This window comes from Denticeps clupeoides, chromosome 6 (assembly GCF_900700375.1).
Source record: "Denticeps clupeoides chromosome 6, fDenClu1.1, whole genome shotgun sequence".
Taxonomy (NCBI): domain Eukaryota; kingdom Metazoa; phylum Chordata; class Actinopteri; order Clupeiformes; family Denticipitidae; genus Denticeps; species Denticeps clupeoides.
Window position 1 is genome coordinate 9,622,177 of NC_041712.1, and position 25,461 is coordinate 9,647,637.

Here is a 25,461-nt window from a genome sequence, read left to right on the forward strand (position 1 = left end):
TTTTCTTAAAAATAGTTCTGATTTCTAAGTCGCTCCCTTGACACGATTTTATACATATTCTCTGATTCCTGTGATGTTTTCATCTATTAAACCATCTTTGTCCTCTGTCCCCAAAGGATGATCTAGATGTGGTTTTGATCTGATTTCATCAGAAAGTTCCTTTTTGTTCCACTTTTCAACTCTAATAACATGTTCTTGAGCAAGATTGGAATTGTTGGAGTTTTGAGGTATTATTATTGGTAGTGTGGTTCATTATTCATCTCCTTTTCGTCATCGGAATATATAGCATCTGTGTGCCTGTCTTCAGATGACGTTATTCTGGTCCTTTTTATGGTTCTTTTGGCTTGATGCACAAACAAGTCCCTTGAATGGCATCCATTTGGATGCAATATAAGTGTTTGCAACCCAATGCTCACTTGCTCATTTTTGTCCCCAGGTCCACCATTCATCGTTTCGCCACCTGAGAACATTACCGTGAACATATCCCAGGATGCATTCTTCACCTGTCAAGCAGAGGCGTATCCTGGCAACCTGACGTACACCTGGTACTGGGAAGAAGATAACGTCTATTTCAAGAAGTAAAGTTATGATCGGGTTCAATACTGTACCATTCGTCCACTGTGTTAGCGATTGTGGTGTGTCCTGCTGCTCTGGAATATATACCAGCTTATATATTCCCTTCACCTATCCATCATGCATCAGAGTCAACACCAGATTGCATTGGTACGCACATTACATTATAAAAATGCTAATGCAAGGGTGCACTGGTAGTGTTTTTTGCATGAGTGAGTAATATTCACCATCTGCAAATCTTTTAAAAAGATATGATGCTTTTAATGTCTTCATCTCGTACATTAACTGCTCTAATGTTATAGCACTGGAGACAGGAATGCATGACTGCTGCAGTGATAACTGTGGCTGATGACTGATATATGAATAAAAAATTGAGACAGGTAGCTCTTTGTAGACCCACTGTAGACCCAGTGGAAGCAATCTGTAGGTAGTACCTCTGTGTACCAGGATGCACTTTAAACAAATGACTGATGCCGCTTTGGCTATCAATTTGTGTTCATGCCAGTCTGTTCAGAAGCTCAATGGATCATCTCGAGGGAAACTGCTGCCTTTTGTATCATTGGACTAGGATATGCCAGGTTACATACTATGCACTAAGGGTTGAAGGATTCCCCTTGCAGTATGAAATAGGAGAGGAAGAGAAATCCTCATACTTTACTGGTTGCTTCCAATTGTGCTTCTCTGCTGCATGTTTGTTTAGTCTCCATGACATTTAAATGGGGTCATGCTGACCTTTTATGGCCATCTGTAGCATTGGGGCTGTTCACAAGTTTACTTCCAAGCCGGACCAGACACCGCTGTTATTAAAGACATTAGTAGGGTGACCTCATGGAGGAGGCATCATGCTTGGAGGACGTGTTAGTCCTTGAGTGGATTTCTGTGTGAGTTCTGAAGTTAACTGAAGTGAAAGTGGTGAGTGTGTGATGAAGTGATGACAGATTCATCACTGGCCATCACATGGAAAATCACTAATATGACCTTTGATTTGCTTGACAAGTAATGGCAATGAAGCAATACTTTTTGTTCAGTGTGAACACTTTAATCTCATATGACTTACATTCTGTTGTACAAGTTATGAACTTCAGAACCTATTTATCAGATGCAGGGATGAGTCAGGTTATCTGCTGATATCAGAGGAAAAGGGGTGAGGGGGCAGGTACAGTAGCAATAAATAGGTATTTTATGCCACTGTTTTAGAAAATGCGCCTCTTTGGCGAATTGTGGCAGCTTTATTACTCTATAGCTCTTGTTGCACACATAGAATATTTAGCTCTGAAAATGGGTGACCTGTGGTCCTGCATTTCCCATTTTGCATCTTTTATGTATCCAAAAAGGTGAATTCACAGTAGTCCTGATTTTGGTCGTCTCTTATTGTCCCTCTGCCATGATCCGCTTGGGGTGTATTTGTGTGGTTCACTTTTTGTGTCTGGGTCACACTATTCTGTCTATGGTTTTCTATGTCAATGTTTCAGACTGCGGTAAAACCAATTAATACCTGCATCCCTATCTGCATGAACCAAAATAAACATAACTTTACAGATTACTGGTGAATAGGGGCATGATTTAAGGTGGTGGTCCACATCCTAATAATGTTAAGAAACTGCCACGTTCCGGGCATTTCCCTGTACCCTAGATTGGGATTTCATGTTTGCCTTGTCTTGTATTCCTGATTACCCTGGTTGTGTTAATCTGTTTTTATTATTTAGCAGTAGTTAGCCAATTTAACTAGATGACTATATGATTTAAAGTTATGATTATAACTTGTTTATGCTGTTTTATGAGGTTAAGCTATCTAATACTCCTATTCCATTTGCTTGTTCAGGTTTTATTTACTTAAGCAATAATGATGAGCTGTATATGGTTTCTTGTTCAGATCTCTCACGAAAACTTTAAACAACATAAACAAAAAATGCAAAAATTAACAAATATGACAGAATGGCAGTGCACTGATTATTAATGATTCCGTTCCTCTCTACAGTTTTTGTCAAGCTGGTTCTCAGTAGCTGGCTCATTTAAAAGTACCAATTCGTAACCCCATCAAGCCCTGAGTGGGCCCCAGGCAATCAGAGACAGAGACATGCTGGAAAAGAAGAAACGGAAAGAAAGGGAGCAGGGACAGAGGGAAAAGTAGATGGGTAGAAACAGATGTGAATAAAAAAAAAGGAGGGGATAAAAGACTGTGGTCCACCAGGTTCTCGATTCATGGCCTCTCATCCATGACAAGAATAGGTTGTGACACAGTCTTGTGCCATGCACGCTTCAGCAGCACAGATTAGGGAAGAGCAGCCCCGAACCATCCCTGCTGTCTCCTGCATGGCCTGTAGACTCTACAGGGACAAGATCATATGACACCCGTCTACCTTGTACGTCGTTTTCTGCCTGTGTGTGAAACATAATGGGGCTCAGAAAGTGTCAGCAACATTGTAGAGCTGTGAGCTCACTAACAGTCTGTGTCAGAAGCAGGAGGATTTCATTCTCACCATAAACTCAGCTGAGTTCTTGTCTGCGTGCTTGTCAGAGGTGAGGGATACCTGCGTAGTGGGATGAGCAGTGGTTAATATATGGTGGAGCAGTTCATTTAGCATTTAAGAGAATTGGGTAGATGCTAAACGGAGTAGTGAGTAAGAATAAGGTATAGATGTATTTGGCAATGTATCTCTAGATTGTGTAATTTCTCACATACATTTAAAAATGTCCTTGATTTTGACAGAAAACCAACTGTTAATGAATGGAAAATCACCATATATGTAGAGAAGACATTATCAGCAAACAATTAGCCTTCCAATGGAAGGCTGTGCTTACTAAAGCAAGTCTATTACTTTGAAAGCGTCATTGATTATTAGAAAATCCTTTTCCGTTATCTTGAAGGAATACAACTGGCCAACCTCAGACCAGCTAAGTGCATCTAACATCTAAATGACTATATATTTCTGAGCAATAGTTTAGATTAGTTGTTGTACAGTCTATATATATAGTATATTTTCTGCAGTATTGTGATGACAAATTCTGATGAAATATCTGTAATGAAATATGTCTTTGTTGTAAGATGGAGTCATTTGAGAAAATTTAGTAGCGTTTCAGTTTCAGATCATTTTTTAAAGACACAGTGTTTTAAAGAGAGTTACCAAAACCCAGTTTCCCCATAGTCACTGGTACGTTCAGTCCCACACGACAGTTTTCAAAAAAAGTTGAGTAGCGATTCTTATTAGTTGGTTTTGCAAACATTTTTATTGTAAATGCTCTGTAATACTGAAACAAAAAACCTGCGTAGTTATATTTACATGGGTTTATATATATTTGGACTAAAACTTGGGCCTGTCATTTCATACAGTCGTAAACTACTGTCTTTCGCTGATCCCTGTCTTCTTTCTTATCCAAACCTCCAGTGACCTGAAGCGCAGAGTGAGCATTCTGATCGATGGATCCCTCATCATCTCCCAGGTGAAGCCGGAGGATGGTGGGAAATACACCTGCAGCCCCAGCAACAGCTTGGGCCGACCCCCATCTGCATCTGCCCACCTGATAGTGCAGTGTGAGTTTTTAGACAACACACTCTCTTAGGCTCCAGGAGACAGCACCCTCAGCAGTTACAGAAGCTACGTGGAATCATTTTTGGGGCTAATTCAAATCATGTAATCATGTAGAGTACAGTACCACACAGTGCGTATTCATTATTGCAATACTTTACTTTACTTAGCAGACGCTTTTATCCAAAGCGACTTACAAGAGAAAGACACCAGCAATTCTCATTCAATTTCTATGGATTTTGAGTTTACGAAATTAAGAGCCCTGATAAGGCCTAACTTGTCAGAAAAAGAACATGCTTGGAAATTGTTAAGTGCTAGACGAAAAAAAAATATATATATTTTGTGCAGTGTGTGTGTATGTGCATGTGTGAGTGTTAGATTTGTCTGATGAAACCCAAAAAATGGTTTGATCAGTTCCAGCAAGTCTAGTCCAGTGGAGGCCATTTAAACATTTATTCAACACAGTAAATTCTATACAGTATGGTGATGACAAAATAAATCAAATAAACCATGAGCCATGTCATATTACAGCTGGCAAAGACATACTGGTCCTTTTTATAGCATAGCCTATAAATAGAATACTATGCAAATGTATTTTTGGGGCAGGAAATGAAAGCTGGGCGTTCATAAACAGAACAGTCCTTTGAGTAATAACAGATGAAGAAGATGACATAATTGACGTGCTTCATGATACGTTTGTATAGTATCTGACTTTTTGCACACTAAATGTCAATGCTAGATTTGACAGCGACTGGTATCCAAGACAACAGACATTCTGAATTCCCTCACTCTTGCGTGAGGCTGTGTGAGTTTTCAGACCAGCGGAGAGGGAGGGCAGCATTACATCATCGCTCAGATTTGCTCGAGTAGGGGTGCAGACTGCAGGAGCCTGCACTGCCATCTTTGTAGGCACCAGATAAAAACGAACGTCCGTGCCATTAACATCCGAGACGTTATCAGGCGGTGTCAGTACAGGCCTGCAGAGGTGCAGGGATGAGTCAGGTTATCTGCTGATATCAGTGGAAGAGCCAGCCGGGGGTAAGGGGGCAGGCACGGTATATTCATTCTCTGATCTCTGCTGCAGTTTACTGTGACTGCAGTGGCTCCCTCTCCCTCTCTCCGGTGTCGGGTTCCTCAGAAGGAGACAGAAGGGCAGGCCTTCATGCCAACCGCAGATCATGAGCGCAGCGCGTATGTGCACAAGTCAGCTGAAGAACGGCACAGGAGAACTAGACAGATGAGGTGACAGGGGAGTGAGGGTGGGGGTGGGGGTGACATCACCCTCAGTGGAAGCCCTCTCCTCTGCAGTGACGTCAGTCTCAGACACTGGGCCCCAGCTCCAGGATTACAGATGCTGGCGCTGGGCACAGGCACGGGCGGCCCCAGTAGACGGTTTATAATATTGCAGCAGCACTCCTTCCTCCTCCTCCTCTTCTCACCACTCCTCCCCCTGCTTCCCCCCTGCCTCTGCCGCTGCTAAAAATAGAGCCAGGCTGAACGTTGAGACGCTGCAGTGGGTTTTCTTTAGACTCTCTCGTTTCAGATGGGGGGCTTCCAACGTCGTGTCAATCAAAGTGTGGAACAGAGAGAAGAAAGGAAAGAAAGGCAGAGAAGAACCTAAGAGTTTCTACAGCACTGGTGGTCTGAACACCTTTGGACATCTTTCATGTAAATCATCCCCTCAAAGACAGTATCATAGCCTTTGCCCTAACATCCAAGGATGTTACAATCTCAATAGAGAACCTGGAAATTATTGATGATGTGCCAAGGCTCTCTTCCTGCATTCATCACTTCTGCTTCAGTCGGCTTCTCTACAGCAGTGAACTGAATATTTACCCCTTTTTACCCCAGGCTTTAAATGCTTCCTCATCCATTAGAGTTTGGCAGATTCTTCTGTCTTTTGTCCATTTCAGTTAGCAGGGCCGTCCTCTTGGTGGCCAAATGTAGGGCCCACATTTGTGGTGCTATATAACAGCAGATATCTCTGTCTTGGAGATGAGGCACTAACTACCCACCCAGCCCCTTCTGTTTGACAATACTAATTGCTTTTACTCAGACGATTAAGATGAATGGTTTTAAAAGTTTAAAATGGGCGGAGCCTGCAGTGATGATTGTCAGCACTTCCTGATTCTGGACAATTTAATCAAGAACGTACGTACAGTTTATATTTCTATTGTTTCATTATTCATTATATAGCACTTTGTAGCACTTTGTGCTGTGTATGGCAGTATCTCTACGTGCCAGGATTGCCTTGTCTGTGTGTCTGAGGGCCAGCAGGGAATGGAGGGAGCAGGAGGCTGAACATTTAGAACTCTGATCCCCCACAAGTATTACATGGCCTGAATCAGATTGTCTCATTCCGATTGTCTCAGTCGCACACTCCATAATGCAGTTTGTAATAGACCCTCACAGATTGCTTTCCTTGCAACCCTTTTTATTTGCCCTATGACCTGTGATGCAGGAGAAGTGGATGGTTTTTATACTGATAGTGTTCATCATTTAACCATCTGGAACCCATTTTTTCCTTTTCCAGTTTCATTTTCAACACTAAATATTTACTGCTCTGGAACCATTAAAATTTTTCTTTTAAGAAAATGTAATGAATGCTCAATTTTTAGTATTAAGTGTTAAAAGTTGTGTTTTTGTCAGTGTGGGTTATTCATCTTACAGGACATAATTGCAAGAATGGTCAACTAAATGGAACAAGGCCATAATGTCTTTGAATTAAATGACCAAAAATGAGAAAAGTACATTTCCATAGGGTCAGGCCTGAAACATTTATATGGAACTCAGAAAAAGATGACATGCATGTGATCTAGTGGCATTACTCTAAGGTCCTGGGTACTAATGATCATACTGGAGATGACCAGCAAAGCATGTGTCTATGTCAAAATTATATTGGACATACAGATTGATGATCTTAACATTGTGTGTGTGTTTGTGTGGGGTGGAATCTATGATGGGTTGAATCATCCATCACTCCTGTGTCAGATCAGTTTTTTTTTCAGATCATATTTCTCCCGATAGTCCTACCCGCTTCCTCCCTGTGCCTGCCTCACTGCCGAGAAACAGATAAAACATGTCCACAGTGGGCGGGTGTCGCTGTGGGCCTTTGACCCTGATGTTGAACTCTCTTGCACTGTCTAACAAATGCCCTGATCTTCTCCCCCCAGACCCTGCCCGCGTGGTCAACATGCCATCTGTCATCTATGCTGCCATCGGACTACCGGGCTTTATCCGCTGCCCGGTGGACGCCAACCCTCCCATCACCATGGTAAAGTGGAGGAAGGACGGGCTACCTCTGAGGATAGAGAAGGTGAGTTGGTGGCTTTTTTGTGGAATGTTCAGGCCGACGTTTAGTCCTTGAGTTGGTGCGTGGAGAGCGATTGGACAGTGTGTGATTGGCTCTGTGGACTCTGGATGAAGAGTCCGTTCTGTCCATTCGTGCATCCTACGCTCTGCACTGTGTCTCAGTGGGGTTCAGGCTGAGCCGCTTATTCATTAGAGGCCTGGTCAGCAGGGCTCTCAGTATTTGCTGCAGAAAGCACTGGGATTTAGACTACTCTGTAAAGTAGGATGGCGGGCCAGTGGTGGCCTAGCAGTTAAGGAAGCGGCCCCATAATCAAAAGGTTGGCACTGAGGTGCCACTTAGCAAAACACCGTCCCCACACACTGCTCCCCGGTCGCCTGTCATGGCCGCCCACTGCTCACCAAGGGTGATGGTTAAAAGCAGAGGACACATTTCATGTATCACAATGACAATCACTACACATTCACTTCACTAAAGGGCTCCATTCCCCTCTTGACAAAACATTATTATTGTGATAAAAGTTATTGTCATTATCCAGGACATTTCCCGGTACTGCTGTCCCGTTTTCTCTTGTTTGGAGTTTCATGTTTGATATGTTTTGTGCTCCCTCGATTACCATTATTGTTTTGTCAGTCATTTCTAATATAAATGTACCCTTGCTGTGTCTTGTACTTAATAAATATTAATGAGGCATGGGGGTAAGGATATGGCAAGGGTGCATTTATACTAATAAATACAGATGACTAGTAAAATCAAGGTAATTTTAGTGAAAATTTCACTTTGTGAGATTATTTAACATTAATACGAGTTCCACTAGACTGTGGTCCTGCAGTGGCTAGAAATGGTGTAAAGAGTGCTTTGGGCATTTACCTTTGCCGATCAGAGAGAGCGGCATCTCAGATCGTCCTATTTGGAATTTGTCCCCTCATGTCTCCTTTTCCTTGAAAACACTATCTCCACTGACCGTCATGGCTTCCAAACTAGCGAAGCATTGCAGTTGCTTGGTGATTGGATGTAAAAACGAACACAAATTTTTTAGTTCCGTCACGCGAGACTCTGAAGAATTTAAACTTTAAACTCTGATCAGGAGAACATGGCACTGGAGTACTGGGAAAAGTTCGGGATCATGACAGTAAGAACCACATCAGGGCGCAATTGGATCAGTTCGGTTGTCAGTCACGAGGCTCTTCCTCTCATCTGAGGACATTACCAGATTTCTCCTGATCTCTCCTGATTTTCCTGGATTCCTTTTGGTGTCGTATGCTTCACAATGCTGGGGCGCATATGCCAGTTCTGTCTGTAGGAGCCACAATGCTCACCTCACACCTCCACAGTGGGCCCATGGATGGCTGCCTCAGTTTTTCCCTGTCCCTGTAGTTGCCTGAAGTGTGCGGGAGCTGTCTGTCCAGTGTGGTTTTGGGACATGACTGGAGTGAGTGGTCAGGTGCAGGACGAGCCCCAATGGACGGCGGGTCCTGGTCGACCTTCGCCACCCCGCCACTTCTCACCCATTTCCACACTGCCCTTGGAGTTGCACTGGGCATTTGCACCAGTACTCCAGTCCCATAATCTCATGACCGGAGTACCTGGAAATATCCAGGATCATTAATGGTTAGTGAAAGTGCTAAAGTAGCATGTTGAGAAGAATCTAACTGTGTGACATACCTCAATATCTATTCTCAACAAGCAATTTTTCCCAAAATATCAAACGCCCCCAATCAGGCAACACTTGTGCCCCAGTCCCCTTCTTTATATGCACACACAATGTGCTGGTATCTTCCCTTCTCTGCGGTGTTACAGAAATACTATTAATTAATTTTAAATGATCCCTACTGATTAACTGCATTTTATAATGGTGCTCCCTTTACTGCAGTACCCAGGATGGAGCCAGATGGAGGATGGAAGCATCCGTGTGGCTGAGGTGACAGAGGACTCTCTTGGCACCTACACCTGCGTGCCTTACAATGCCCTTGGGACCATGGGACAGTCTCCTCCAGCCCCCCTGGTGCTAAAGGTACATACATTTTTATAAACCTGTAACCTCTTTATATTAAAAATGGTCAAACCTTAAACTTCAGCGTACTCTCAAACCACATGCAAATGCTTTGACTTGTAGACTAATAGGGAATCTTTTTGTTGAGGTAAACAATTACTGAATTGGTGTGTTTTCCTATCCTTTGGTTATGTGGGTTTGTGTGCATGCTGAACATTAGAGCTGTAATCGGCCTTAGAATCTGACCCGACCCGACAATTACAGCTTTTTAAAAGCCTGACTACGAGAGTTAGACTTAAGCTAGGCATACACCATGTGCGTTTTTTCCTGGTCGTTTCCTGTCGTGGGGTAAACACCCAGCTCAAAGTGTACGGATAAATCGGCTGCAGAAAAAAAAAAAATCTCACAACTTATGTGCGCACACTGTTTGATGCGACCTGACTGCTCACACTACAATATGAGCAACATGAACACATCAGAAGAAGAACCCCCATCAGTAGTGATGCTAAACGAAGCGAAACCAACCGGACCAAGAATTACAGCTCTAATGCACATGCTTCATAAGATGGAGGTACAACACCAGGTCTTTGAACAAAGTGTAACATAACATGATTCTGATAGACCCATCACTTGGCCTTTGTGTGTCTGCGTGTGAATTTGTGTGCATTATCACTCAGGATCCTCCTAAATTCCTGGTGGTTCCTGGTGGGGAGTATAGGCAGGAGGCGGGCCGAGAGCTGGTCATCCCCTGCGAGGCGGAGGGAGACCCCTTCCCCAATATTACGTGGAGAAAGGTAGGTATTTTCGTAATTTGAATGTGTGTGTGTGTATATATATATATATATAAACATCTATATTATTCTCTACTTTAAGTGTACTTGTGACTGTGAGGGACATTATAAAACCCATCACATCTGTGACACCAGTTTCCATGAAGACTAAGACTTTATTTCAACATTATTTCTGCCTTTGTGTGTGTGTGTGTGTGTGTGCATCTCCTTATTGGCACTGAATTGTGGGAAGGTAGGGAAGCCCAGCAGAAGCAAGCACAACATCCTGCCGAGGGGCAGCTTACAGATCAAGTCCCTCAGCAAGGAGGACCATGGAGAGTGGGAGTGTGTCGCCACCAACGTCGCCACGAGCATCACTGCCAGCACGCATCTCCAAGTAATCGGTAGGGCCGGCGCTCACCCTGCTCCTGATACACCCCCGTCACATCCCTGTTCTACAGTACGCCACCACAGGCAACATTTAGCAATACAACTTGAGTGAAAGAATGATCATCATTTTGCCATTTATTTTGTTTTGTAGCGTAATGGCTGCCACCTTCTCTGATTCTTTTGTTAATGACCTCTTCACTTCTGGGGTGCTGCACTAAGCAGTTCGCTGGTTTTTTATTGTTGGGGGCAGTGGTGGCGGCAGTGGTGGCCCCGTAACCAGAAGGTTGCCAGTTCGAATCCCGATCCACCAAGGTGCCACTGAGGTGCCACTGAGCAAAGCACCGTCCCCACACACTGCTCCCCGGGCGCCTGTCATGGCTGTTCACTGCTCACTCAGGGTGATGGTTAAAAGCAGAGGACACATTTCAATGTGTCACCGTGTGCTGTGTAACACAATGGCAATCACTTCACTTTCGCTATCACTTGATTGGCCTGAATTGGAGCATGTTTATAGTTTTTTTTTTTATAGTTTTTTTAGGTTAATGATAACTTTTAACTTATGTTGACCTAGCTTCTGGCCCCAGGTCCTCTGTCTGGTTTCTGTCCTGCATTTATCATTGTTCTTCCACTTTGCTGTTACTCTGTCCCTGTGATTGGTTTCTGAGGCCTTTCCTGTTGTTTACGTGTAGCTGTAGACAGGACTGGTTTCTGTTCTCTGTTTTAAACCTCCACCGCCATTTCTGTCTCACCCAATTTCGCTAGGCTTTTTACAGCCCTCAGGCAACTGTAAATGATCTTTTTTTCTAAGACTATAACAGATTTTGTAGGCAGGCACTCTCACAGCAAGCCAATGTTCATTTTGCTGATTTATTTGTTCTGTGTAAAACTGAGGGAATTTTTTCTGAATTTCTTTCTAGGCTTTACATAAAAAATATTTTTTCATATAATTAAAGGATCAATTGCCACAATTGAATTTCTTGTGGAAAATTCCTTGCTGGATGCTTTTGAGCATCTTTTTTTACTTCACATTCACACTTTTTACATTATTATTTAATTCTATAATTACATTCTGTAAGCCATGTGTGTTCAAAGGCTAAGGTGATTGTGGTTCTAACAGGTCAGAGTGTGTTGTTAGCATATGTGTGCGTGTGTGTAATTAACACTGTGTCCCCCTTTAGGCACAAGTCCTCACGCTCCAGCTAATGTCCACCTCTCCGTCTCGACGATCTCAGCCAACGTCTCATGGGAGCCCGGCTACGATGGGGGCTTTGAGCAGACATTCTCAGTCTGGTACGGCCATGTGTGAGTCATCCCTGCCCGCTTCGCTTTCTGCTTTTCTCCTAACTGAGCCTGGCCTTGCTTTCAGCAAGCTGCAGCATTTCAACCCTGGGGGAGTGGGGTGTTGTGGGTAGCCAGCATGGGCAAGCATGGTTCGCTATGAAATTTACATTTCACCTTGTGAACATTTTTTAGCTGAAGTTATCAATTTAAATTTTCAGATGGTTTATCTTTTTTGGTCAGTTTGACTTTATTCTATTACTTAATTAGGTTTTTATTATAGGTTATGTTATTAGGTTTTTATTCTATTTATTTATGGCTCCTACCTTGCAAGTCACCAACAAACCTTCAAACCTTTTGACTCTTAACCCTGTGTTTCTGTGTTCTGACTGACTATAGAACTAGTAAATAGACCATCAGCCAAATAAATATAATAAACTATTAGCCACCTTCTTAGCCTCATCTTACAGTAGGTCCTAAATGACTGAAGAAGCTGAATGGATCCCGTTTAGTGTGTTATGTTTCTGAGAGGGCTCCTGCTGAGAGACTACTTACTCACCGCTTGGGTTGTCTTGATCTCTGCGCTGCTAGGATTCTCACTTCCACATGTGACGATCACACACAAAAGGAATGGCAGTCGAGCGCTTACTGCCCTGCAGTGGAATCGTTATAAAAGCGGCCGCATACAAAGCACCTGATTAAGCCTGAAAAGGCAATTACGGCATCTCATGCAATTAGGCCGCTCTTTAAACACGCAGAGATTTAAGGGGTGTGCCTGGTTCCTCAGCCATCTGCTATACCAGTGGGTACACTTTGCTCCTTGTGTTTGCAGAAGAACCATTTGGAGTTAATTTAATGTAGTTTGCAATGTCTTTGGTGCTACAGTGCAGATTTTTGGCAAAGAAATTTCTCTGTGAGGTTTCAGAATGCCATGCAGTGGACTTTAATGACTGTCTCAACTCATATTTATACACTGCACAGCTATACACTGGGTGAAATAAGTATTGAACATGTCACCAGAGAAAATATATATCTAAAGGTGGTATTGACATCAAATTCACACCAAACTCATTTAATCCAGAAATGTCCATAAATTAAATTGATGATTATACATTCTATAAATAAAATGTAATAAACCATGCTTGCTGAAATGAATGCAATTCAGTTGCAAGGCACCTCCTGAAATTAGATGTGTGCATTGCTCAGGTGAGATTTTGTTCCATAGATTGTCTATAGGATACAGGTCAGCAACCAACAGATTTGTTTTCTTTGTTTGAATCCTTGGCAAGTAAAATGGCATCCTTCTTTCAGTTATCTGTGTTCCAGTGCCGTATGCTGAAAAACAGCCCCACACCAACTCCAAACCTCACTGCTAATATGGTGTTTTGGGGTGACATGCAGCAACCTTTGACATCCAAACATGGCGTGCATTGTGACACCCAAGTTAAATTTTGGTCTCAGCTGGCCAGACTATGTTGTCCCAGTGTTTCACAGGCTTGTCTAAATTGTCTAAATTTTAAACATGCTTCGATATGCTTCTTCTTCAGCAATGGACTTTTGCGTGGTGAGACTGCATACAGGCCATGGCAGTTGAATTCTTTTCATTCCTCTCTCTGAAATCACCTAGTCAGCACTTCTTTTACCCACTGTATGTGACTGAACTACACTTGTGAACCTTTGACAAGACTAATTCTCAGAAAATAAATGAGCTTTTATTCCTACTTCAACAGTATAATATATTGTGGCTAATCAAATCATGTCTTGTTGATAAATTTGGCTGAATGCTCCATCTGATTCTTGTTACTTGATTGGTTTATTATTTAGCCAGTGATGATGCATCACCAAAGTTTTATTTTTAGCTCAGCTGTACTGAGTGTGGGCTAAAACTGGGCTGCTTTCCTCATGCGGATCCTTCTGTGAACTGAGCCCAATGGGATTCGGAGGGGAGGGAGTTGTGTGTGATGAATGGTGCTTGCTTGGGTTAAAGCATCAAAAGACTCTGACAGGTTTACAGCTCCTGAAGTGGATGGTGTGAAGGTGTGAAGCCATGGTTGGTTTCGATAGGTCTGTCAGGGGTGTGCGTGGATCAGTGATAAGCAGCATTATGAAGGCTGTGGGAAATTGTTTGTAGGAGCAGGACATGTATTTTTTTCATATAAACTATAGAGGTAGGGCTTCTCCCATGGACATTTGTATTTTAAGTGTCTGGTGTCTGTGGTTTCTTACCCAAAATGCAGCTGCATGTTGCACCCCTGCCTGGCCTTCCCCTCTCTCCCTGCAGCTTGTGCATCCCAGCATCCTTTTCAGCTGCTGCTGCTCTGAAGCTTTACTACATCATTGCATGCATCTGCTCCTCTACTGCTCATGTTTCCTATGAGTGTGTGTGTGTGTGTGTGTGCGTGCGCATGGGTTCAAGGCAAATTAGAAAGAGGCTATCTCATATGTTTTAATATTAATAGTGTTTAAAGAAAAGAAAGGGCAACTGCTCACATATGTATGTTTATTCATTTCATGTTTTACCTAAGACAAGTCCAGAGTATTTAACACACTTGATTCAGCATTGCTTTTCTGTGATGCAAGTTATTTAATCATGTCGGAGTGACCCTGTGCATCTTGTCGTCATGGTGTGTCGCCCCCTAATGGCCTGGTGCCCCGGGCAATTTGTGGTGTTTCTAACAGCCTGCACTCTTGCTGTGTTAATGTGTGCACATTTGACCTGAACTGAATCTAATGGAAATACCTTGAAGTGAGGAGTTCATTCGAGGAAACTCAGAATATTTCAAGCACCGCTTTTTGTTTACGCGTGATTAGACGGTTTAGCCCTGGTGGCACGTCCTCCAGCTACCGTTCACATTCTGAGCTGAAATGAACCAGTCATAGGAGTTGGCTCCAGTTCAGATTTATTTATTTGAATTCTCCGTACAGTTCTCTTGCAGAATAAACAGGGAGCATTTTTATTCTGTTTTTCTCTAATGCCGTTAGTCATCACTAATTTGGGAAAGGGAAGCAACACCAGCTAAAATATACAGTCTGTGTTATAAGTAATAAGGTTTGAAATTATATTTTAACATTTCTACTAGCACCTGTAAAGACCAAACTATTTAGCTTAGGGCACAAACTACCCTTGTGGGAATTAAAAAGGGTAATTTTATTAGGACATGTGTCACATTAATACATGGTCAGTAGCTGAGACCTCCTACCCTGACTTTCAGACCAGCTTTGTCTGTGTTCAGTGACTCACATTTACAGGCATACATTAGAGCTCTTCTGATTCACACCGCTGGCCAAGTACTACCTTTTCCTGTCGAGAGCAAAGAGCATTGTGGGAATGGGGGCTGAGATGGGGCGGGTCTGAAGCCTCTGTGAGTGCTTCCTCCTCTTCGGGGGATTTAGGAAGGGAGTGTAGAGCAGAAATTCAGTAGTGATCACCGGAAGCACACTGAGGTGGTAAAAATGTAATGTGGTACACATTTAATCATGAAATAAAATAATATAAGTTTTAAAAAAAGTCAAATCCCCTGTCACCCTGCTCCTCTCTTGTGCCTCAGCATGAGATGGCTACAGACTAGACAGTATGTGTGTGTGTGTGTGTGTGTGTGTCAGTTTCAGCATTCAGCATTTTATCATGGGACTGGGATGTAATGGGGGAAACGGGTGAGACCGAGTGCCATAATAACAACAAGTTAGTTTTGCATCGATATACAGGTATAATATGGGAACTGGATGAAACAATGTAGAAGTTTACAACCGTTCCACTTAATCCTATCCTGCTTGATTTAGGTACTTTTTTTGTGTGTGTGTTTTATGTGTATGCGTGTGCTTTGTGCGTGTGTTTGTCCCTCAGGGTAAAGAGGGAGAAACTGGGCCCTCATGACTGGTCGTCTCTGACGGTGCCCACTGGGCAGTCCTGGCTGCAGGTGACCGGCCTGGAGCCTGAGACAGCCTATCAGTTCAGTGTCCTCGCCCAGAACAAGCTGGGCACGGGGCCCTTCAGCGAGGTCGTCACTGTGAACACACTAGGTGGGCACCAGGATGAATAATAAACTAAATACGATTTATCTGTTCATGGGGCATTAGAATGGCAAGTGAATCTTGATTTCCTTTTGGTTTTAAATATATTACAAATGGCCAAACATTTTTATATGATCATGATTGTTTAATTTTTAGCTGTTTATGCAATGTGCAAAACCTGAAATTCATAGTAGGAAAATGCTGTTATTTACAAAAGAAAGATAAAACTATAAATTGACCCAGCATTAAAAGTCTACAGATTGATGATTTCTTGTTCTGCATGCCTATTCTTGTTACGTCCTAATCTTCTTATTCAAGAACATCACATTGACATTAATACACGGCCTATTTACATCATCAATCACATAATTATGCAACTTCACACCCGTTATTAAGTATTTATTTATTTATTTATTTTACACAGTATTTCCTATAAGTACCCCCGAACCACTGGTGCTGCTTACCCCACCAAGGTGCCTCACAGCCAATCGGACACAGCAGGGAGTCCTGCTGACATGGATCCCTCCAGCCAATCACACTGCGCCAATCCATCATTACATCATGGAGTTCCGTCTGGGCGAGCGCTGGGATGTCCTGGACGATGCTATTCCACCGGGGGAGACTGAGCTGCTGGCCAGGGATCTGATGCAGGTAACGCAGTCGAATGGGAAACTTCTCATTCTCATATTTAAGAATACTGTGACCCACTTTTTTTACATTGCGGCTCGCCCGTGAATTGCCCTGTGAAATCTACAGTACCTCAGGTCTTTTTTTGAATTCATGAATTCACTTTCATCTTTGGATAAATGAGGATGGTTCTACTTTAAAGTATTTCCTTTTACAGCCTTATTTTAATGTTCTGGTACTGCTTCAGCATCATCTCAGGGAGACTGGTTGTACAACTTGCAATGCTTATTGAAAAAACGTTCAGCACAAATGGATTATCTTGCATTCTATATTAATTTATTGGGCTGTCTAGGGGTTTAGTGTCTCTGGTCCTTCTTAAAATACACCAATGGCTTGATATAAACAGAGAAAAAAAATCTTCGTCATGTTTACTAGTACATTTGATAAGATTTTACAAGAATTGATTCAGACATAGTTCAACAGAAAATTACAATTGAATGCAAGTTCATTTTTACCGCTTTACCTTCAGAAACCTAACCCCCCTCTAATGTGCTATCCATATATGTGAGAAATGGCTTTCAGTGCATGTATATTGTAAAAAACGAAGCGTGGTGATGTAAATTGCAGCCGTCTAAGTAATGCACGGCCCCATTGAACACAATATTACTTTCCCATTATTCAAGCGCTAATTGTGAGACTTTATTCGGTGTGAGAGGCATTTACAGCTCTGCGCACAGCAGGCTTCTCGCTGCAGCTTGTGAGGTAATTGGACCAACAGGGATTGCACGTTTGGACGCTTGCCTCAGAGTTTCTCTGTCTTGAAAATTCACTTAAACTTATCTCTCTTTCGCACTCTTTATCTCATACCCCCTGAAGCTTTTTCTTCTGAATTAATAAATTCAGTGGATATTATTGTATTATATTTGAAATGCTTTCAGATTCATATACATAGATATTAGAATTTAAATGTGTTAATGAAAACATGGCGTGTGATGATGCGTCTTTGTGTAGGATGCATGGTATGAATTCAGGGTGATGGCTGTCATGGAAGACCTGCTGAGTGAGCCCAGTAACATAGTAGGAGTTTCCAGCACAGGTGAGTAGGCACACTTCACGCAACCCTTCCATTTTATCATTAACCCCAAAGTACAAACAGTTCATGTCAATTTATGTTTATGTACAGATCAAGCAGTATATCTATGGCCCTGCCATAACAGCATCATTTTATATTCCTTTCTACTATGACGTCAGATTGTACATGCTGATCTTATTTGAAGGATTCAGCACTAAGCAGAGAAAAACTAACTGTTGGATTTCCATAACCTTTCCTCTGGTGACATCTGCTGAGAAGACAGGAGAACTGCAGATTTCCAACAAGAAGAAGAAACAGAACATTTAAATTTACAGCATATATCAGACTTACAATCAGCAGGGTTCAGGAGGGTTACGTTTCTTGCTCAGGGACATGGTTGTAAGTGGGGTTTGAACCTCTGAATTTGTGGTTTTCTGGCTCATAGGCAGTTGTGTTACCCACCAGCCTATTACCACAACTTTCTGAGAGAGGTCAGACAAAACCAAGAATAATTCCAAAAGCCATTATGCCTCATTTTAATCAGCATCAACTATCAGTCTAATGACTGGACAGTAGCCATGTAATCATGTAATGGTTTTAATTAGTTTTAGGTGTTATGTTATGTGTTACGTTCAGTTTTTATTTCAGCGAATGATTTGTGTACATAATGTGCAATCAATCAATCAATCAGTCAATGAATCACCAAATTAATGTTTGAGTCCTGATAGCTAGCAGGCTGAAACTTTATCAATATTTCAGTTCTTTATAACATACAGATAGACGATTACTTCCAGTATTCTACAGGTGTGATAAGGTTGGGTTTGTTCCTGTAAAATGGCTTTTAAATAATATATTTAAACACAGCATGCCTACTGCAGGCAAGTCGCTACACCAGCTGAGCCATGTGATGTGAGCCCTGTCTGTGCCCTGTTCCCAGACTACTTCCCGCCACCTGAGATGCCGGAGGAGGGGCTGGCACGGCCGGTGGTGGCTGGCATTGTGGCCACCATCTGCTTCCTGGCAGCTGCCATCCTCTTCAGCACGCTGGCAGCCTGCTTTGTCAACAAGCAGCGGAGGCGCAAGCTGAAGAGGAGACGAGGTCAGCACTGACACAGCGGCGGCGGCGGCAAACACAAGCCGCCTGTCCGACTCTCTCTGATGCACTGTCTCGCACTCTCTCTCACTTTTCAAGCACACACACACTTTCACTCTTTTCTACAACTACATACACACACACATCTCTCTCTCCCCTTCTGTCTCTCTGTCCCATTGCCACAGGCTGAGCTTTAGATAAGGAGACTGCATGTAGCACAAACACAGAGTCTCACTGATAAGTGTGGGCAGATGTTCCTGAAGAGCATCCCGCTAATGCCACAGGCCCGACTGCCAGGCTCACTCTGGAGGGCTGGCATCTGGCGACGCCTTCAATTCGGTTTGGGTTTCTTCTTAGCCGAAAATGTGAGATGTCAGAGTCGTCAAACTGCCAGTCGGACAAACACAATTCAGGAGATTTGTGCAGAGGAATTGGCATCAGGATACAAGTATAACAATCAACCAGTTAGATACATTTGTTTACTTGCTTAACAGCAAGAATAGCAAGACTATCGTTCAAATTTAGACGTTGCACAAAAATCGCACTGTTATTCATGCACAAAATCGAATGTAGTTTGCACACTAAAAATATATTTAAAATTTGAATAAGCTTTGGTGTCTATTTCTGGCAAAAGCTTTTTAAAATATAAAATTGCCCATGGGAGGAAACAGATGAAGTCCTTTTTGGTAAAATGCAAACTACATAGTGATACTCACAGTGAACACACACACACAACTAGACCCTTATCTCGTCCATGCATTTAACTACTCATCCTCATGTTCTGCATATACATACTGCACTTGTCACTTTGGAACTGTTGCATTTGTGTCCATGTTTTGTGTATTGTCGAATTTTTGGTTTAGAACCTACTGCTATTGATGTTATTATTACTTTTTTGGAATATCTGGTTTTAACTTAAATATGTAAATACAATTTATGTAGAAGTAATTAGGGACTGTCTTTAACAAAATAAATTATATCCTTCTCTTGATGGAGAAACAATTTTGTTTCAAAATTAACAAACATATTGAAAACATTAAAATTTTGAGTTTTATGGGGTATAACTCCACTGAAATTAAATCAGCTTGAAAGATTCTGTGATTTTGACAGAAATTGATTCTTCTTCTCTGTCTCTGCCTCTCTTAGATCCCCCTCTTTCCATCACACACTGCAGGAAAAGCGTTGAAACACCGTAAGTACAGTCTTAGAATGGCTTTTTCCCCCACTGCTGAGCTGCATAACTGCAAAGACCATTGACAGATACACTCATTAGTGAAATTGGCTGTCCTGGCTGGTCCAGGATCGGCTGTTGAATCTTTGACCAGTTGTGTACCCAGTACCCCAGTTCATATCACCAAAGCCCATATTTCATTTCAGCTGTCAATATGCAAAAAACAAAAAATATATATATAATTATTTACAAATTCTCCAGATTTGGAAATAAATGTGACTTCAAACATCATCAGATTATCACACAAGCACGCAAAGTATATGAATGGAATTCAAAGCTGTACAAAGAAGTTTCTGAGTTTTAAAACATGCATAATATGTCAAATTTGTAGGATTACAGTAAGCTATTACAGCAGAAAAGAATAGCTTTGCTGTTCAATGTAATTCTTTGCTTGGGCTTTGAGGACTGAACAGGTCATTTAACAGGGGCTGCACACATTTCTGTCCAAGTGCAGATCTACAGGCATTGCGGATTTCACTGCTTTCTGCTGTGCTTGTCACTGCACAAGGACTCAGTGCCATTACATTATAGAATGAAACAAATGGAAGCGTTTTAATAGTCCATTAAAATAGAACTGATTCTGGGTTTGACTCAGTGTTCCTGCTGAGATGAAGGGCTGTGAAATGTCCCTTACTCTTGCAGTGCTGAGATCGTGGTCTATCAGCCTGGCAGAGAAGTTTACCCAATCCCTCTCAGCTAATTTCTGATTGTCATGTGTGTGTGAGTGTGAATTTTCTTTTGTGAAATAATCAGCACAAGCGTCAGCTACTTTGGAAAACAGAGTTGAAGAAAGTGGTGCGGGGCAAAAATGTTGAATTTTTTTTTGGATGGGGGGACTGAGTGTGGCTCTCTTGTGTCCTCACTGTGGTGAGCTCAGGGTGAGCGAGGGTCCAGCTGAGCGGCAGTGGCTGAAGAGCGGCTCTCTAACTAATCACAGATCTTACATGTGAGTGCCCAAGGCAAACTTCCCCCCCCAGAAACCCTGGCACCTTTCCCCCACCGGCCTGATACTCTGGCCTCTACATCTGTGGACATGTGGCCTTTAAAACCCATTTTAAACTCATGCCTACTCATGTACAGGCACCAGTTTCTCAGAGCTAACACTTCTACCCTTCCAATTTAAATCCTTCGTCAATGTTCCCTTCCCTTCCACTCCTATCCCGGGAGTGTCCTGTGGTGTGCGTTTTCAGTAGAAGTGGCTTTTTTGCTAATTTCAGAAGATTGTTCTGATGGTCTGACAGAATAACTGAGTGACTGTTTACCATGGTAAATATGCATGCGGTTACCTAAACCCTTTTCTTCATTCCAACTGTGCGCTGGTTCTTCATGCTTCCCTGTATGTATTCCAGTTGGTTTTACCATGGTACACTAACACATCACCACCCAGTGCAATTCAAAGGAGGAACACTGTGCTCACACACAAAAAAGAAACTAAATTAACAAGAGAGTATTCATTTATCTTACTTCTAAAGTAACCCCTTCTGTTTTTCCCTCTCCCCCCCAGTTTTAATAACATCAACCATTGATGACTTTGGGATAACCTATGCATCGTATTATCATGAATCTACTGTATGTATTCACTCTCTGGTAACTACTGTGTCTCATGCAGGCTTGTGAAGTAGCCAATTCGCAACGCGCCATTAGGAGAAAACTGAAAAAGTTCAGTACAGTGGTGGCATTAACATGTCTAGCATGATTATTACATGATTACGACTTGCACTGCACACTCCTCAAGCAGGAATGAGAATACTTACAAAAGCAAAGCAATACCGTTAATCCTAGGCTGCTTCTCTTTTATTATTATCATCATTGTTCATCTGTTCTGGGGCATTTTGTGTATTCAAGGAAAAATAATAAAATGTGTCCCATGTACTTGAATGGAAAATTCTGACATTATCATAAGATAATTAACCACTTAGTATATTAATAAAATGTAGTTAGTCTGGCATCTATTCATTTACTTGCACATCTGCCTGTATTTGCACTTCTTCAGCAGTTTCACCATAAAAATGGATTGTATAAGTGGAAGACATTTTTTTATTTGTGTCCTGTCATGTCTGAACGCTTTGGGCAGATTTGGGCAAAAGAAACATTCAAATATCTTTATAATCTTTAACTTTTTGTTTCTTTTCATTTTTATGTTTTCTTAAAAAATTATATCTAGTTACTGAAACAATTATAAAACCACTGCTGATAAAGACATGCCAACATGACCTTATGAGACAGACCATTATTGTACCAGATACATACTGAATACTGCCTCTCCCTGTAGTTCATTAAGTGTTCTTGTGATATTTTTCCAGTAGTGTTTTATTCTGTTTTTATGTTTACATGTATTAAGTTCAGTATTTACCCAATTTATCACAATGTTGTGTGCTAAAACCCAATAGCCAATGCTGTGTCCTGTAGTACCTTGCAAATAGTTGAGAGAACATGCTGAGGCCAAAGCAAAGTGTGAGCAAGCGTTTAAGATACATTCCCCTGCATGTGTGGAGCCCAACTTATAAACTGCTTTACACTTTATTCTGACTAATAAATGGATAAGTGGAATACAGTGTGTTCCAGCCACATCTTTTCCTGCGCCTTCTGCTGTCTATATAGCTATCTCTCTTTCCCTGTCTGCTCTCTTGTCCCCCAAGTTCAAGATCTTGCTCGCCGTTTCCCCATTCAGTTGTTCTTTTTTGGTATACTGTAGAACCCTGTCCTGTGCCATTGACAGCCGACATGGCCTCCCCCCACCCCCATCCCCGTTGTGTGTTATCCTGCAGGACTCCTCTCACCCCTCTGCCTGGGGTGGAGCCATACTGGGAGGGGCCCGATGGGAGCAGCTACAGGCCTCCCCCCTCCAGCCCTCAGTGAGTCATCACCAGCCCCTTCCCCAAACCACCACAACCCCCTTTCCAGTGTATGCAGTGTATTCAGCGATGTCTTTAGCAGCATGCTCCATATTTGCTCCCCGTCCCACTCTCTGTCCGTCTCTCAGCCAGTGCTAGATGACTATTGGTAGTCATGAAAACTTGCTTCAACGCATACCGGCAAGCTTGGGAATGACATTTCTTTTGCTGCATTACCTGTGGTTACCAGGAGGTGGCCTACACACCCTACACAAATATCATTAGTGGCATTTCTCGAGTCAAAGTCAAACAAGTCATCTAAACTGATTCATCTAAATGATGTGTTTATGTTTTTTTAAATACATGTACACTTGTACATTTACATATAGGATACAAAACAATTTGCACTCCTACTTTAGTCATTGGGTACTCAGTAATGCTAAAAAACAAACTATATAAAACTTTTGGCATGTTTGACAAGGCAGTCCAAATTTTTATGTCGTGGATAAGAAAATCCAAAATTCTTTCAAAATTCCAAAAGTCTTGACAAAGATATTTAGATGGGTATACATAGGTTAGTAACACATTGTGAAGACACATTTTGACTACCCTAAGCAAGGAGGGGAGTGCCATTTTAATCATTAGCTTGGTAATACTGGGTGAAGGTAACAGCTAAGTAGAACAAATATCATCATATTAATAACAGTGGTTTGCATTTGCGGGGTCGAGGTGTCCGCTGTAGTGTCGTACAAAACAAAATATTGAATCTGAATCTTTTAATTTATCATTCTCTTCTGACTACAATTTACCTGTGTTCTGTGATTATTTTTTACAGGAACAAAAAAAAAAGTCCCTTTGTTAAGTTATTGTCAGTCACTTCATCTTATCACCCCATATTATGAGCTCTCCTGGTTGCCATCATTGATATGCTTTTCAGATTTTTTGCTAGCAAACGCCCCACATGCCGCTGCCTTTTTGCGACCAACATGCCGCTGCACTCTCTCGCTTGAATGTGAGACACAAGACTGCCTCGTAGTCGTTTCCAAGCTTACACTGCTGTAATCTACACAGACTTCTTCCTCTTTACTAACCTGTTGTTGAACACTCCCTGCTTATTCTTCTCTGGCATTGGATTTTCTCTTAGCAGTCATTCAAAGCTGAATTCATCAGACTCTTCATTTGACCTCTGTTTGCCATGATTATTGGCCTGGAGTTCACATTTCTCACATTTTAAAGTGGTGCTGGTCATCTCACAATACTGTAAATGAGATAATAGTGTGATGTGTCTGAATTATGAATTATTTTCATAGGTTTTTGGTACATGACATGCTCCATGTTTTTGATTTAGTGCACGATAAAGAAATGGGCAGATTGTGAAAATGTTGGAATGTGGTTACCCCCCACAGGCTGTACACAAATTCACTGATTCAGAGATAGTCCTTATTCAAGGTATTCACACACGTCCTGAATAAAAGCTCAGAATGAAATATTCTAAAGGATAGCATGTTAGTAAGTTACTTTACATACTACATAGAGAATGCCTGAATATAAGATGTTTAATACATCTGGAAAACTGCTGCTGTTTTACAATCGCAGTACATGAGATGGTGCCAAATATGTTTTTTTCCCATTAAGTGTTGAGGGGGCACCCCAGCTCTTTAATTTTCTGGCCAATATAGCACATTGTATGTAGGTGCTCTGCTTTTTTTCAACGTTTCAGTACAACTGACCACTTTAATGCTTGTGTGGTATATGACCTCAGATTCAGATTTCATGTACATTTGTTTTCATTACTGTAATATGGAACACACTTTGTTACGTGTTTTGTTACATTGGGATACATAATTCTATGTAATTGGGGAGCACCTATATAGATTACAGCAAAAAATATAACAGCACTCAGTGTTAAGGCTATTGGAATGAAATAGTTTTACCATTTTGTGTCAAAAGAAAGTTAAATCTAAAGTCTATATTCTATGTTTAAATTTTGGGAAAAATATCACAGTATAAATATAGCAACATATGAATTGCATTAGTGACTTTAGTGTGAGCTCTACTGTGATTCTATGAAGTGTGTCTGTGAAATCTCTGAATAATCTTCACTCTGCCACATGACTAACTGTCAAGAGAGATGGTGAGAGGCACATGTTGGTCAACAACAGACAGTTGTCCTGGAAACCACTCACCAATGCACCATCCACCACAAGAACAGAAGACCAAGTCTGAATGGTGCAGCAGATATAGATGAAACAGGACAACATTGTGTATTTCATTGTTTCAAATAAAATGTTATTTTTGTGCTGCCAGATTTTCTTGCTGATTTTCTGGACAATACTTGTTTTCATCATTTGCTAAAAATGAAACATATAATTCAATGTACATCAATAATAAATCAATAACTATGGCCATAAATGCTAAACAAAGATCAAGAAATCCAGAACACTGACCTGCTTATAATGTAAAGACACATTTGTCCTGAAGACATCTGGAGCTCAGGAACAATAATGGAATAGTTCAAATATGAAAGAGCAGCTTTTTTGAGAGAAAAGTCAACCAAAGTCTTTCATCATAATCTACTTACCTGCTTGTTTGGACAATGGATCATTTCATTTCTGGACCAGAACATCTATTGAGACAGTTTGATTGTGTGAATGAGAATCAGATTCAACTGACTGGACTAAATAAGGTTCACAGCACAATAAAGTCAAAAATGGCTGGTTATGTGTCAAAAAATGAATAAAATGAAAAATGA

The 25,461-nt window shown here is 41.7% G+C and overlaps 1 protein-coding gene across 6 annotated transcripts in view; it reads left to right on the plus strand.

The window, feature by feature from the left end:
* igsf9bb (immunoglobulin superfamily, member 9Bb) overlaps positions 1-25,461 on the plus strand; it is a 109,320-nt gene that overhangs the window by 71,745 nt on the left and 12,114 nt on the right. For 3 of the 6 annotated variants that reach the window (XM_028983162.1, XM_028983167.1, XM_028983164.1), the window contains exons 6-19: positions 437-578; positions 3,960-4,105; positions 7,274-7,416; positions 9,284-9,424; positions 10,081-10,197; positions 10,427-10,577; positions 11,742-11,865; positions 15,686-15,861; positions 16,277-16,503; positions 17,491-17,575; positions 18,489-18,650; positions 19,791-19,836; positions 20,753-20,821; positions 22,644-22,730. In XM_028983162.1, the coding sequence (XP_028838995.1) occupies positions 437-578; positions 3,960-4,105; positions 7,274-7,416; positions 9,284-9,424; positions 10,081-10,197; positions 10,427-10,577; positions 11,742-11,865; positions 15,686-15,861; positions 16,277-16,503; positions 17,491-17,575; positions 18,489-18,650; positions 19,791-19,836; positions 20,753-20,821; positions 22,644-22,730 (1,816 nt within the window). The remainder of the gene's footprint in view (positions 1-436; positions 579-3,959; positions 4,106-7,273; positions 7,417-9,283; positions 9,425-10,080; positions 10,198-10,426; positions 10,578-11,741; positions 11,866-15,685; positions 15,862-16,276; positions 16,504-17,490; positions 17,576-18,488; positions 18,651-19,790; positions 19,837-20,752; positions 20,822-22,643; positions 22,731-25,461) is intronic. The other 3 variants (XM_028983163.1, XM_028983165.1, XM_028983166.1) reach the window with 3 other exon arrangements.